Below are 15,288 nucleotides of genomic sequence, written 5' to 3'. Positions count from 1 at the left end.
TTAACTTTGATACTGCGGGAACTGTGATGCTTCTTAATTCACAGGTTTGAGATTTGAGATAATGACGGCCTCTGAAGTGCAAGTCGCACTCAATCTAAAAATATGTGCTTCAAGCCTGCATGCTAAGATCTAACAGAGCTATGACTCCAAGAAGGGGTAGCATTTTTAATTCACTTGGCAGCAATTGGGCACTAAGGGTTTTAATGGGCTTTCACTGCCTCCATGCCACAGGGGCTGCTGCTGCAACGCTTGACCACGTTAGCGTGCAGGCCAAACTACAATATCTTATTTCACATTGTTTCTAGAGCACTGGCATGCACCTGTGTCTTTCGCCTCACACAGTATCTAACATCTATCCCTCCAGACCTCCCCCTTCAACTCTCTTGCACTCCCCTGGGGAAGCGCCTCACAGTTGGAAAACCCTCTGCCCTGTACAATTTTACCTCAGCAGAATTCTTGTTAGGTTGCCTGTGTTAACCTTACACTGCTGTATCTGTAACAGTCGGCTTGTTTTGTTGAGTGAAAAAAGGCCAAGATATGGAAAATATACAGGTATCGTACATGCCAGTAGCAGTAAAGTTCAAACAATGCACAGCCCTGAGTTCAAACTGCTGAGCAGACGTGGCCCAAGTCTGCAGCAGAGAGCTAAGGGGAATCCTACTTCACCCACCACCTTCAACTCCAGCCAACATGACAACATGCTCATTCAGTCTATTTGAACTGACGTGAAGGAGCGACACATACAGACATTCAGAAGCAGTAGGACTAACCTGTCTGATCGTCCTGGCCACCAGGCTCTCCAGTACTGGTCCTCGGTCTTCGTGGAGAAGGTGCACTTCATCCAAGATCAGGAGACGCACAATCTGAGAGAGAGCCACATCTCCAACACTCTTCCTGGTCACAACATCCCATTTCTCTGGAGTCGTCACCAACATCTGGAAACAACACAAAGATTTAGAAGACGTTAGGAACAGGACTATGATGAACTAGTGTTACGTTTCAGTGTGAAGGTAAAACCACATTGGCAGGTGTTGACTCTTCTACTACAGGAAATGAACCTTGATAAAAATATACATCTACAAATACACTCTTCTGTTGACTCTGTACTCCACATCCACAATAAATGAACCAGGCAATAAGTATCCACCTTTTAAAGACCTCCAATATTTAGAGTCCAACACCCAATATGGACATGTGGAGCTCCCTAATGTAGAGCTGACAGCTGCAGAGTCCTTGTGTTTTTCTGGTGGTTTGTAGACATGCATTAAAAAGTTAAAATATCATCAACTTTTCAGCGCAAGGTGCACCAACTTAAAAACAACAACATAGACAGTTGGGCACCTGCACTGCAGATGAGCACGGCCTTGTTCTTTACGTACCAAGGGACGTACGAAGGGCAGAGTGTCTGCAGCATGGACTGATCACAGCATTTCAGCGCTGCTTGTAAGGTCAGAGCACCAGTAATCCCACTAAAGCTGCGGCGCCTCACGAGGTAAATCAATACTCCGTCATTATACAATTAACATTTTGATAAATTCACCTGAGTTCATCTGGTTTATGTTCCAAAGCTGCCTCAGCTAACAGCACCACCAGTCTACGAGCCTTTTGTCTGGAGGAGCTTTATCAAAAAATTATTTCATCATTGAGGTCAGCTTCGGCCCGGAGAACAGGACAAGAAGGCAGCGAGGATCAAACAAGGAGAAAATACAGCAACGTGTCTTGCTAATGTCTTGCTATTATTTACAAATAACGCTTTTTTTTTTTTTAGTTAGTGATGAAACAGTCTCAAATTAATAGTGATGACCTATATAAGCAAACAGCACAGCAAAAAACCAACATACGACACACCAAAGACAAAATAAAAACCACAACACTGCCGTTAGCTGCCACAGTTACCCGACATGTCATCAGAAAGCTACTCCCCTGTCACTTTTAGCCAAGGTGACCATCAGTCTGTGAGTTATGCATCGACATGACAGTTATTTTTCCCATTGTATACATTCCTTTAACCGCTGACTGCCACGTGTCGTAGGTTGTCTTTGTTTTTTTAAAGCCAACTCAGGGTTATTGCTTTCTCTGTCCCCACTCTGGGGACTAGAAGTTAAGATATCTCAGTCTCAACTGCTCAGACTTTGACCTTCTTTTAATTATCTGTCTCGTAGGTTTACGGAGGTCCAATATTAAATTCCCTCAATACCATTTTAAAGGTTGTCCAAAAATAGACTAGGACTATTCACACTACTCTTTGCATGATGTTGCCAGAGCTGCTGGGATGGCCTCAGAATCCTCTATGAATTCACCAAGAGTATTGCGATCATTTTAGTGATAATTGCTGCGATAAATTCTCTCCACATTTTCCTGCTCACTAAAGTGAATGACACACGCTGTAAAACCCAGAGCAACACAACCAAAATCCCTCCAGAATACTATGTCAGATTCATGGTTCATCAATGCCCAATTGCCCATAACGATGCTCATTACAATGCAGATAGAAGCACCTAAATCATAACACCATAATGTAACAGACATACAACATTACACACGTCTTGTGTATTAGATTACATTAGTTCTACAAGTGTTTACCAGACGTCTGTCAGTGTCAGTCTGTGCTCCGCTACATCCACAACCATTGTCATATTTGATACTGTAGTGTTACGTCTGTGTTACAATCCACAGGCAGCATACATTCTTCTCTTTCTTTGTTTTCTATTCATCCTCTTAGACTAATTACATTCAACAGTATCAGCACAGCTGTGTCATATATCAACAGAAACTCTTTTGTTTGTTGCTTGGTGCTGATAATTCCAGTGCAATTTTATTTTCTCTTTTCAAGAAAAACACTACAATGCATAATTAATTGTGTGTGAACTGTTTGGCAACCTGTCCATGGGCCTGCAAATTCCTATTAAACTCTTTCTGTAAAAGCAGTTCATTAAATCCTCTCTAGTTTGCATTTAAATCAATCTATCCAGCCATTAGAGCCTGGCGCTCACAGAAAGCGCCTGCTCATAATTGGAGCTGCTGGTTAATCTAAATGGAGGCTCTGGCAAATGGAGCACAGGCCAAAGGGCTTTCTTAATTGCCTCACAAATACACACAAGGAAGCACAGAGAAAACACACCATTGTTTGGCTTAATGGTGTGATTTAGTCTATTTATCAATAGACCGCAGCAGGACTGATATCAATCCCCTTGGTGCACTGATTCTTTGGATTTCATAGAGGATGGAATTGTTTCTTAAAGGTGACAATTTATTCAGAGAATGGGTTCAAAGCCTGTGAGGTAATTAATCACATCCATGTCTCCTTTTTGGTCAAATGTACACAAATGTCATGTGTTGCTACGGCTACACTGGTGCATTCATGGACCACTAATGATAGAATTGAAGCCAATAACCATTAAAAAAAAGAAACTGCTACAATATTTTGTTGTTTAACTACAAATGGCTTTTTTTTTTTTTTTTTTAAATAAAGTGAAACTGTCCTAGAACCTGGCAGCGGTGACGTTTCAGAACCAGTCCCTGCTTTCACTCAAGCAATGTTGTGATTCTGGCGCCATGCATCACAGCCCAGAACTCACCCAACTGCGTGACATGGTTAAGCTGAGAAAGGTGCTTTATGCTACTTTATGTGAATGGGAATCATGTTCATACTGATTCTCTCGTGGAGTGGAACCACAGCGCTTTTACCACCAAGTACTTCACGCAAAACGGAGGAAAAGCCGATGGCTGCAGTCCCAGTTAATCGTCATATAACTTTAATCAGGAGTAATCAAACAAAAGGTGTGGATGCACATTGCTCTAGAAATGAACTACTTCAGTCTTGCTAGCAAAAGGAAAACAAACAACTATCCAGTCAGAGCTGGTGAAAGAACGTAAATTACATGTTTAACACGACTACAAGCTTCAGGCTCATGAGAAGCAAGAGCGAGGATGCCACTTTATTTGTGACCGTGGGGTAATGCTCATTTTCTCTTTTTATTTTTACTCATAAAAAGAATACAAAACATAAAAAATACTATTTAATTGAAGTTATTCTTTTAGAATTGATTTAAATGTGAATTGGCGAATAAAATTTTGATTTCTTTTATCAATGTTTTTTTTTTTTTTGATGGGTGGGCTTTTTATAAAAGTGGCTTTTTATAAAAGTTTGTTTTCCAAAGGCTCAATTCTTGGGCCCTAAGGCAACACTGGCTTCAGGCAGGAAGTGTTCATAGATGATTCATTACCTGTCTGAAGTTCTGTCAGACATTTTTTAACATTACTGCCACTGCCGGGCAAGTATGTAGATGAATGTTCCTCTTGTTAATTCATGGCTGAGACACGTTCAGCATGTGAGAGACACCAGTGACATTTCCTGCAGCATTTACAGCAAAGCTTGTTACAATATGATTAGTTAGATGTGGTACAGTGTAAAGGTGGACTTTAAGGTGTGGGCCTCATCACGGCAGCTTACTTACTTACACATGCATATTAATAATTCCAGTTTTTTTCAGATTTATTTGCAAAAAATGAATTTGTTTGAGGTTCACACAGAACAACATGGCTCACGAGTCTGTATGAATGTAAAAACATCCAAATATGTTGAAAATTTAAAAACATACTTTAAAATATGCTTAATTTTTGTGATGAGGAATCACAGAATACATTTGTGAATCCTTCTGTGCACATTCATTAAGCTTGCTTGTGATATTAGCAGGCTAAATGTTAACATCAGGGCATATTTGGATGAAGCCCAGCAGATGTCAGATGTTTGGGGCTTCTTTTTTTTTTCTTAAAGTTGTTCGTACAAGTGAGTAATTCAGGCTAATGTGTTAATAACTCATGCATACAAATGTGTTCTCTGATTACTCAACTTGTGTGTGCTCGGATTAGACGTTTTTCCTCTCAAATTATTTTACTTGTGCACATAAATTAGTGTAATTAGTAGCTTATTGTTAAGTTACCATACGAACACGGAGTGAACTGACAAGTTGTTGTGTCTACCACAGTCTGTTAGGGAAGGAGCACCCAGAAAGTTGGTAATATTTTGGTAATGAGGTGCCTTCAAATACTGGATTCACTCCTAAATGCAGCATAGTTGGGTTATCACATTCATACATTAACCATTCAAAACTAGCTCCTTTAGATATACTGGCCAGTTATAGCTGCTATCAGTCAGGTACAAGTACACAGTCCCATAATGTAGCATAATGCTACAACAGTCACACGGTGTCAGGGCCATGCATTTGCATTGTATTTGACTGTATCGGTCTCTGCATACAAAAGTGTTTGCTTCTAAAACATCATGGTAAGACTAAACATTTCCAGAGAAGGTAGAATGTTTCTTCACGTCGACACCTTTCTATGTTCCTTTAATGAGTGTAGTGAGATTGCACAGTGATGCACTGCACTGGTGTTGCACTGTTGAGAGTCTTACGGGTTACTCCTATAAAGATAATATATTTTTTATATACTCTGTTTTATATATTCATCCCTTCTGTGGCTCCGAGTCTTAAACTTTCACTTTCAGTAACAAGGTTTCACTTGGCAAGTGGACAATGTGTAATGTGTTTGGACGCGTCACTAACAGTTTTGTCTTTTAGTGTTCTTTTTTTTTTTTAAAAGAATATCATGAGGGCAAAATTGTCTGAAACACGTGAGCAGCTATTTCAATTTCTCTGCACGAGACTTGACAGGAGATTTTGACACACCCCTCTCAACCGCCCTTTTCAAGAAAACTGTATGGCTGTGATTCAGCTCCTTCTTGGATGCCATTAACTGACATTTTCTCTCTGGACAGAGAGGGAAGAGGTCCTGGAAGTCCCAGGATGCCACCCACCCACACACTGGCATCCACATGGCAGCATCCCTCCAAACCCTTTCTGTTTCCATGGTAACTGTCGCACTCATGGAGAGAGGAGGATGTGGGAGGAAGAGTTAGGTGGGAGGAAGATGGAGTGGGGATGTTAGAGAAAGACATTTACTGGATTGTGATATGTGAACAACTAGCGGCTCGTCAAGGCGAACTGTAATGAAAACCTTCTCAATGCAGCATTGCCACGTACAATTGTGTGTGTTTGAGTGTGTGTGTGTGTGTGTGTGTGTCTTTACGCTCGGTCATGAGAACACCACTCACAATTAGCTAAATATGAGAAAACATGCAATTACAGTGAAAACCGTTCTTTTCATTTGCTCAGTGAATGCTGCAAGGCTTCAAGGGAAGTAGGAAAAATCAATTAAGTCATGGTAGACTAGTATAAAGGTGCAGCAAGCCCATTGTAGCCCGTTCAAACAAACTGATGGCACATTAATCAATTTATTATGCCTCTTAGCTCCATTGCTGAATAGACGAGCCACTTCTTTCTGCCGGGTTTCAGTTCAAACACAGTCTTTTAACATGAGATGCTCCGAGAAATTAGTGATCTTGTCAGTGCAAGAATAAACAGATTTTCATACTTTGTGAGAGCTTGCATTTTTTTTTTTTTTTTTTTTTTTTTTTATAACCCCACACTTTTCAACTAACAATGCTTGGAATTTTTAGCAGCTGCTGTAGTTTCCTGCTACACTGAATCACTGCCCACATCCCTGATTTGACTGAGGTGACTCAAAGGGGTCTGGCATTATTGTTTCCTTGTTAAGAAAAAACAACTGAGCCAATCACAGTTTTTTTTTTTTATGTGTAACCGTTGACTGCATACCTCAGAGATCTCAACATTGCATTGACCTGTGGGTTATGTATTTATGGAAATCTATTCAAGTACAACACGGAAACACCAACTACACCCCTGCACATGTGCCTGGAAAGCATTGTCCAGTCTTAACCTGATTATTGTACGCAAAAATAAGATTAGAAATTCATGTTGATTAGCTGGACGAAAAAACAAGTCAGACCCACTTTCACAGCACACATCAACTTCCTTATTTATAATGAGGAGGAATCACCTGCTCCCAATAATCCCTTCAGCGCTACCAAAACTAAAAACATAAATCAAATCCAATGCAGAAACACCTAAGGAGGGCTGTCAACACTGTGACACTGTGGAGCAGTAAAATTACCCTACACTCAACTCACTAGCTAAGAAGGTTATAGAAGCTTATAGTTTAGGTCTCAAACACCATTCTCATATACTAAACTCAACCAGGACCACATTTATGCAAGCACCTGATGTTTATTAGTGAGTATGTCATTACTTGGGATTTATTTTTTCCTTTCTCATTTAAACGTTCCTCATAAAGTGTTGAATAAAGACCACGATGAAGGCTGCAAGATGAAACATGTCAAGCTAACAATAGATATGCTCTTAATACCACAAGCATCGCTGGAGTTTTGGATTCATCATGACTGCTCTTTCTTCTTCATATGCCGTGCGAGTGGCTGAAGTCGTGGCAGAAGCCCAAACGCTGCTGTGTACATCAAAAGGGCATGATGAAAGAAGTAGTGAGGACTTTGAGGACAGAAGACAGCCAAGGTTACAATGCGTGGCATCACCCCAGTTATATGTGGACATCCCCTTTCAGTCGACCACTTTGTGTAAAGGTAGTGACACGAACAGTGAAAAGGAGGGATGTGAAGACGGAAAGCGAACAAGATTAAGTGTAAGAGAGATACGTGTGTGCTGCAGAGCTGCAGTGAATCTGACTAATCATTCTCTTTGTGAAATCTTTTCATATGACCTGGTAGAGACGCAACTTTAATACACCTACAGATTATCTGGAATTGGCCTCATTTCATACGAATAAACCCCCCCCACCTCCCACCACCACCACCACCCTATACACACCGAACCCCAACCTCTCCGTTTCGGTATTCATAAGTCCCACAAGGCTTATAAACTTTAACTCTAAGTAGTGCAATCTCTCAAATCCAAGTCTTTTGGATTTAACTGATGTGCATGTTTTCCCAACCTTTTCAGTATCAAAGTTCAGTCTTTCAGAATGGATCTACCAACCTCCACTTCCCACTGAGCTGGAGGAGCCAGGTTCTCTCACTGAAAATGTGCTCAACCTGCATCTTTCATCCCCTTTTCTTTGGTAATAAATCATCCGTTTTCTACAACAGAGAAGGAAACTCCTTTATGAGGGAGGGGGGGGGTCTTTCTCTCTAGCATATGTAAGAGTAAAACCCCACAAACACACAATAAATGTACCTCATCTGCTGCTCAGAACTTAATTACTTGAACAACCAATTAATTACTCAACAGAAATACAACATCTCATTGACTGACAAATTGAACTTGACAACTGATCATAATTGGCTAATTTGGTTGGAAAATTAGACTCATCACTTTGACTGTGTAGCAGAAAGAGCATATAGTTAAAGAGTGGTTGGAAATCCCTATTTAGGAGACTGACAAGAAAATGTTTTGAGAAAATGGACTGGCTCACATAGTGGAATCATTTCCACGGGATAATTCCCCACGTATAATAAACAGCTCACGCCTCATGTTGGTATACATTTGTTACCAGTGGAGTTTCTTTTTGTCGGTCCCCGTGTGGGAAGTCATCGTCTCCTGCACTGCCAATAACTCTAAAATTTGCAATACTGTAATTTTCACAAACACATGCAGAGAGAGAAATTGTCACACATTGATCTGGCTGTCATCGAGGCTGACGTCAGATTTCTAACATTAGCAGGAATAGATGACCAAAACACAGAGGAGAATTGGTTATTTTAGCAAATTCAATACATTGAAATATACTGTAGTCAGCTCTGATAGGATCCTGAAGATTGGATCAGGGCTTCTCTGTTCATACGCCTGATCTTCACATGAAAAGAATGAAATTACAAACCTTTCCAAGAGCTTTAGATATTTAAGTCTCAAAGAGAATCGCTGTGAGCTTACATTCATTACAGGGATGCTTTAAATCAGCATCAATACTGAACCTTTACAACTAGCAGTAACTAGTGACTCCTGAAGGTTGAAATAACATGACGGAAGATCTCTTATGTCGATGACTAACCGAGGGTGTGATATGCAAGTGTGTCCTTATGTGTTTATCCATCGGCACTCGTATCATTTCGAACCTTTGCTGGTAAAAATGCAAAAGTAAATGGTATTCCTCGTCCTCTGTTCAATTCACTGCCCATTCCCTTCCTCTTTCACATTCAGATACAAGCATTGCCACCACATACACTTATAAAGCTTCACCCTTTAAAAGTGGATATTTGATTTGGTCTTTACTACACTGTTACCATGGTAACCACTACTAAGTGTAGACCAAAGTGGTGCTTTGAACATGGATCCTTGAGTGATAAATAAAAATATCTGCCGTTCTACAGGATATGGAAAAAGTTCAGTCTACTACGACGACTACTTTCCTTAACGGCCAAATCATGTACGAGATCAATGAGTACATGACAAATACCGTATTTACCGGACTATAAGCCGCTACTTTTTTCCCTGCGGCTTATACAACGATGTGGCTAATCTATAGATTTTTCTCCGCTAACGTTTCAGTGACGGTTTCAGTGCACAGGAGGAGGATGAATAAAAACATTCATGACTTTTCTGTTTTGTTCGATCGGACGTGTTACTGCCGTGTTACAGGCACCGTTTGGAAACAATTAAGGTCTGTAAATAAACATTTACTAAATCTTCCTGTGTAAATATCTCATTTCACAACGTATATATCTGCGGCTTATAGTCTGGTGCGGCTAATATATGTAAAAATACTTTTTTGCTTTTAAAATTTAGTGGGTGCGGCTTATATTCCGATGCGCTCTATAGTCTGGTAAATACGGTAATTTCACTGAAGGACGACACTGTACTCATTTCCCAGGGGGTCACTGTAAAAGAAGAATCCAATATAGGGACACATGTTACCTACTATTTCCCTCTTCAACTAATATGCTAATATGTAACACCTTTAATCAACACTGCCAACATTATGTGGTACAATATTTTGGTTACGTCCAGGTAAAGAGTGCGTGTGGAGAGCAAAAGAGGCATAAAGCATTGGCCGAAAAGCTCCGAACCGAACCCATCGTCTTCAGACAACAGCCAATGGGTTCCAAGACCAGGAGATGAGGAACAATCAATTGAAGTTAAGTAGTGTTGAGAACAGTTCCTGGGGCTCATGGCTTAATGGCTTAATGGCCCAGTTAGACATGCGCTCAAGTGAGCTGATCAAAAAGAAGAGCACTATGTGAAACTCCACGCCGCTAACATCACACAGGTACACCTCTGTCACTTCAAGGAGACTACGTGGGCTATCTCAGTTTATCTGCATCACTATACATTAGTGCTCAGACAATTAGTAGATTAGTCAATCAGCAGGAAATCTATCTGCAGCTATTCCAGTCAAGCATTTAAGTCAAGAAACATCCACTGGTTCCAGCTTATTAGTCGTTAATGATTTGCTTTTATCTCAGTCTTCACAGTGGAATAGTGATAGAAATCATAGTGTGCTGAAAAGTTTGATTTTTTGGGCTGTTTCATATCAAACACAGAGGCTACCTCTGGTTTAAGGGTTGTCAAACTGACAAAAACCCTGCCAGCTAACCCAACATCCACTTTTCATACTGCTGCTAAAGCACTCTGCTGGCAATGAGGCCGGGGCTGCTACGTGTTTCACGCTCATCTGTTTGTCGATAGCTTGTATCACATCCATCTTTGAGCTATAGCACCTTTGGTTCTAATAACAGCTGTGCATTTTATGCATATCTGTTTATCAAAACCAATCTATATAGTGCGACTTAATATATGTTCTGCAGATTTGTTGGGCCAAATGCAGTATGGAAAGGGACAGCAGTGGAATTACTATGCAGGGTTCCATCTTAGAAATAAAAGTTGGAAAAAAAGGGAGATTGAAGTTTTTGGTACTTTTCAGCCAACTTAAACGGTGAAGGAAGTATTTCAGGCACATTTCCCAAAGTAGCATATGAGGTTGTGAATAAACAGTACATTACTTTTGGGTAAAGCAAATAATTAAGCAGATATTTTTAAACCAACAGAAAAATAAGGCTCCTCCATTCGTGGTGTAAGCTTTCACTCCTGATCCAAGAAGAGGAGCAGCAGACACTTCACTGTTTACAGTGAACCTTTTCATCATTTGTTTTCTATCTGAAATGCATCTAGTGAAGTTAGATTTGTGACTAGTAATTGGCAGAATTGTGACGTGATGTATTTACAGGATAAATGATGAAATGCTCTCCAATAAATGTCACGATCCAATCCACTTGGGGGTGCTAGAGAACGTACTGTACATGTGCAGCAAAGGGAACCTAGAGGAGGGGCTGCTCTCTGTACCCGTAGTTTGAACTATTTTTTGGAGACATGACATAGAACTCATAAAGTGTGTGTGTGTGTGTGTGTGTGTGTGTGTATACCTGTGTACGCAGGATCTCTCCTTTGGTTAGCTGCATGTCCCCAGTGAGTTCTTTAACGGTGATGCCCAGTGGCTCCAGTCGCTTACTGAAGTAATTAGTCATCTCAGCTGCCAAGGCCTTCATAGGAGCCACATATACTATCTGCAGAGAGGGAGAGAGAGAGAGAGACATGGAAATAAATAGGGTGGAGAACACATAGGGGCTGAGTGGGGAAGGTAGAAGATGGGGGTGGGGGTGGGGGGGGTGGGTGGGAGTACAGTACAGGAGAGTCGGACTGGAAGGACACTGTGGTGATAAATGAGCAAACAGAGGCGGGATGATTTGTTCCCTGGCAACCAGCACAAATCACAATTTATTGAGAAATATGATGCCAGCCACTTGCATGGGTAAAGTTTAATGGTGATGTATGAAAAGTGTCTATCGTCACTGGCCAGCACTGTGTGTGAGCATGTGTGTGTGTGTGTGTGTGTGTGTGAGCATATGTGTGTGTGTGCAAACCTTCATGGAGAGAACAAAGCCTTTTGGATGTCTGAATTATTTATCCGAGTGTGTGTTAGCATTTGACACGATGGGTTTCTGAACACATGAACCAATATTTTTAGATGTGTTTTTCAAAATCAAGTATTCATTAATGTGGAAAACTTCTGAAGGAAGACTCAGACAATGAGACCCAAGTGTCTGTCTCATAATCAGATGAAAAGACAGACAAACAGTCAGAGTTTCTAACAAAGGCTGGAAGGAGGGGAGTCACAGAGGCAGGCGGGGTGAAATGTAGGTCCTGTAGGTGAGGCAGTCGAGTTTTTTTAGCCTCGGATTTGAGCCCTTTCAAATTCAAATGAGTATTTCAAACAGCACTAGATTAAAGCCCCTCAACACCTAGTTTCTCTATGAGTTTCTTACTATGTGTGAATGAGTCCTACATGACTATAAAATACTTGTAACAGCTTATATTATTCTAATTTAGAGATTTCCATCTGTATTCTCAGCTCTTCTTAATATTTTAAAGTGGGCGGACTATGTCACATATTTCCATGCACAAATACAATTTATTATGTCTTAATCAAAACATTGTGACAGAAGCTACTACTAACTACAGTTTCAATGCATGCACCAATCCTCAACACCTATTCTTCCCACCCAGCTCAGACTCAGCCGGTCTGCCAATGGCCGTGCAGCCATTAATGATTTATATGAAGATGGAGTTTTTCTCCCTTTTCATCCCTTTCAGTTAAACATAATTTGCCTAATAGCCATCTTTCCCCATCAGGCACTTTATACAGAGGCAATTCCACCACTCCACTTCAATCAAAAGCGGATCATATTGATGATATGCGGCATAACTGATTCCCTATATCTCTCCCCCACTGTATCCCTTAAAGGCTCCTGGGAGAACGGCCTGCGAGTTGCCATCTCAAATCACCAGTGGAGTAACATACCAGAGAGACAGACGTGGATTACTGCAGTGACGTCCTTCACTAGCTGCGCTTCACCGATGCTAAACCGGTGCAGATATTTCCTGACAGAAGCATCGCTTGTAACAGATGTCGTCAGTCTCCAGCTGACCATGTGCATATGTCCTGGGCATGCCCCCGACTGACAGACTTCTGGACCAACATATTTAAAACACTTAGGCAGGGCATGAACACGCCAATCGTTCCCAACCCTCCAACAGTCATTTCCAGCCCCCCCCCCCAACCCCCCAACCCCGAATATGCCCACCACAACATAGCGTGTCATTACATTTGCTGTCTGCTGGCCAGACGTGCCATTCTTCTCAAATAGGAACATGCCCTCCATCTGACATATGACAGATGGATGCAGGAATGTCATGATTACTTTAGGGGGAAAAAATAGAAATACATTCAGGGTACACTGAGCACTGATGTGCCTAGTCAGAAAATTTCAAGCATTTAAAATTAGGGAGTGTGAATTGAAGCGCACTGTTAGATACTGATAATAATACTGACACCAGTGGCGATGAAACCCTTACAATAACCATCACTACTTCAGACAGGTTTTATTCATGCACTATGTTTGACAGCTGTCCCGATATACTGTCAGAAAACCTAACCAAAGACCTCTGTCTGTCCTGAGTGTTAGGGGGGGCTGGGCCTCTGCTGTGTTATGCCACAGAGTTATGAAATTCTCTCTCTCCCTCCATTAAATCCACTACTGACATCTCTCCAGCCTCATCTTAAAATACACTTCTGCTCTCCAGCTTTTAGCCGTCACTAACCTTGGTCTGTGTCACTGTGGGACACGGAGGCTTTGATCTGATTGAACTTTATTTTATAAAGATGATACTGATCTATTAAAAGATTCCTGAATCCCTGAAGACTTACACGGGTAGTTTAAGTAGTCGTGTATAGGAAAGAATCAAAGCAACTAATGTTTCGTCTGTATCAAACATCTGCTCCAACACTGGTGGTTTTAGCAGTTCCCCTGTTTTAATGGGCATTAATGAGAGCTGGTGTGACTGGATGAATGAGGTCTTATGTATCCAGAATCAATCCATTAAAAAATTTAATTCTCTATTTCAGCTCAGGGCTCAAAAACGTACTATATGTACGTTTCAAAGTCCAGTTTGATCCATGTAGAGTGTCTAATGGGACAGAAACCTGACGTTTCTCTTAAAGGTACATTATTCCTCATTTATTGTTTTAGTTCTTAGTGTTTGAATGCTATAGACCAGTCCAGATAATGTTATCCTCACACAAACACAAACACAGACATAGATACAGTTATACTGGTGCAGTTCTCTGTTGAGGTTAAATGACAAAACACTGCACAAATCAGCAAAACAGAAAAAAAAAAGCCTCATGGAGGAAACATAATGAAGTAAATCCAGCTGTCCTTGACATAAAACTATCAGAAAGCTTCCATTTAAACGCTGCCTGAAATCCAAGAATCCAAAGCCCTGAGGATCAGATCTGAATCTCTGTATGGGGTGTGTGAGCCTCAGCAAGGAGCATGCTTAATCTCCATGAGGTACGTAGAGGGACTCTGGAGCGGAGTGACACTGGAAACATGAAGCAGTTATCGCAGGCATTGCTCGACATGATGCAGAAAGTCTTTTAAATTCCGTCTGTGATTTTCCCTGACAGGGAGACACGTTACAGTCACTTCAGGTAAAAGGCTTCCTACAAACAAACAGTGAGAAATATAATCAAACTGCATCACATCCATCATAGCAGCATTAAGGGGCCCCCATTCTGAATACCCAATATGTACATGTGTGAGTGTGTGTGTGTGTGAGCATCAGACCTTGAATTCATCCTTCTTGATGACGCCGCCGGGCTGCAGATGCTGGCGGATCTCGTGGAGTACGGTCAGCATGGCGATGTTGGTCTTGCCAGCGCCAGTCGGGGCGCAGATGAGAAGGTTTTCGTTGGTGTTGTAGGCCGTCTCAAACACCAGGGACTGGATCCTGTTCAGACGCTTCATCCCTTTAAACACCAGCTGCCCGATCTGGGAAAGCAAAAGTAACAGTGGGCAAGAATCATTATGAGGTTAAAGGTTAAAAGGCAGAAGCTTTTCTTGTTTTATCCGTTGAAAGTCTCATAACAGCACTTAATAAAAGCAGAGAGAGTTCGTCAGTCAGCGGTTATCAAACAGCAGATCCTCCCACTGAGCCAGGAGCTGTGACTGCAGCGTTCACCTCCGTACTGTTGACTACATGGACAAATACGATACATATGGTTGTAGGTATTTTCTTACATGATCTATGTTTTCTATGATTTTGGTGGTTTACTAAATTCGGACTTTGTTTTGCTAGGCCCCAGAAGGTGGACACCAGCCAGCCGCTGTTGTTGTTGTTGTTGTTGTGGTGAAGAAATAAAGTACGTGCTGTCTTGGCCACAAATCTCAAGCAATGCATCCAGCGCTTCCTGCTGCCCACACAGCACCCCATTACACATCTTAAAACGCACAGCGCAGAGTCCCAGCGGTGAAAAAGGACTGGGTTACAGTCATGTACTATT

At 41.3% G+C, this 15,288-nt stretch overlaps 1 protein-coding gene across 1 annotated transcript in view; it reads right to left on the bottom strand.

Annotated features, from left to right (window-relative positions):
- Positions 1-15,288, bottom strand: part of ascc3 (activating signal cointegrator 1 complex subunit 3) — a 119,848-nt gene that overhangs the window by 63,471 nt on the left and 41,089 nt on the right. The window contains exons 9-11 of the mRNA XM_070834977.1: positions 14,573-14,776; positions 11,309-11,449; positions 771-935 (exon numbers count right to left, since the gene is read on the bottom strand). Coding sequence (XP_070691078.1) covers positions 771-935; positions 11,309-11,449; positions 14,573-14,776 — 510 coding nt within the window. The remainder of the gene's footprint in view (positions 1-770; positions 936-11,308; positions 11,450-14,572; positions 14,777-15,288) is intronic.

This window comes from Pempheris klunzingeri, chromosome 8 (genome assembly GCF_042242105.1).
Source record: "Pempheris klunzingeri isolate RE-2024b chromosome 8, fPemKlu1.hap1, whole genome shotgun sequence".
Taxonomy (NCBI): domain Eukaryota; kingdom Metazoa; phylum Chordata; class Actinopteri; order Acropomatiformes; family Pempheridae; genus Pempheris; species Pempheris klunzingeri.
The sequence above is the reverse complement of the archived record's forward strand: the minus strand, read 5'-3'. Positions and strand labels throughout refer to the sequence as shown.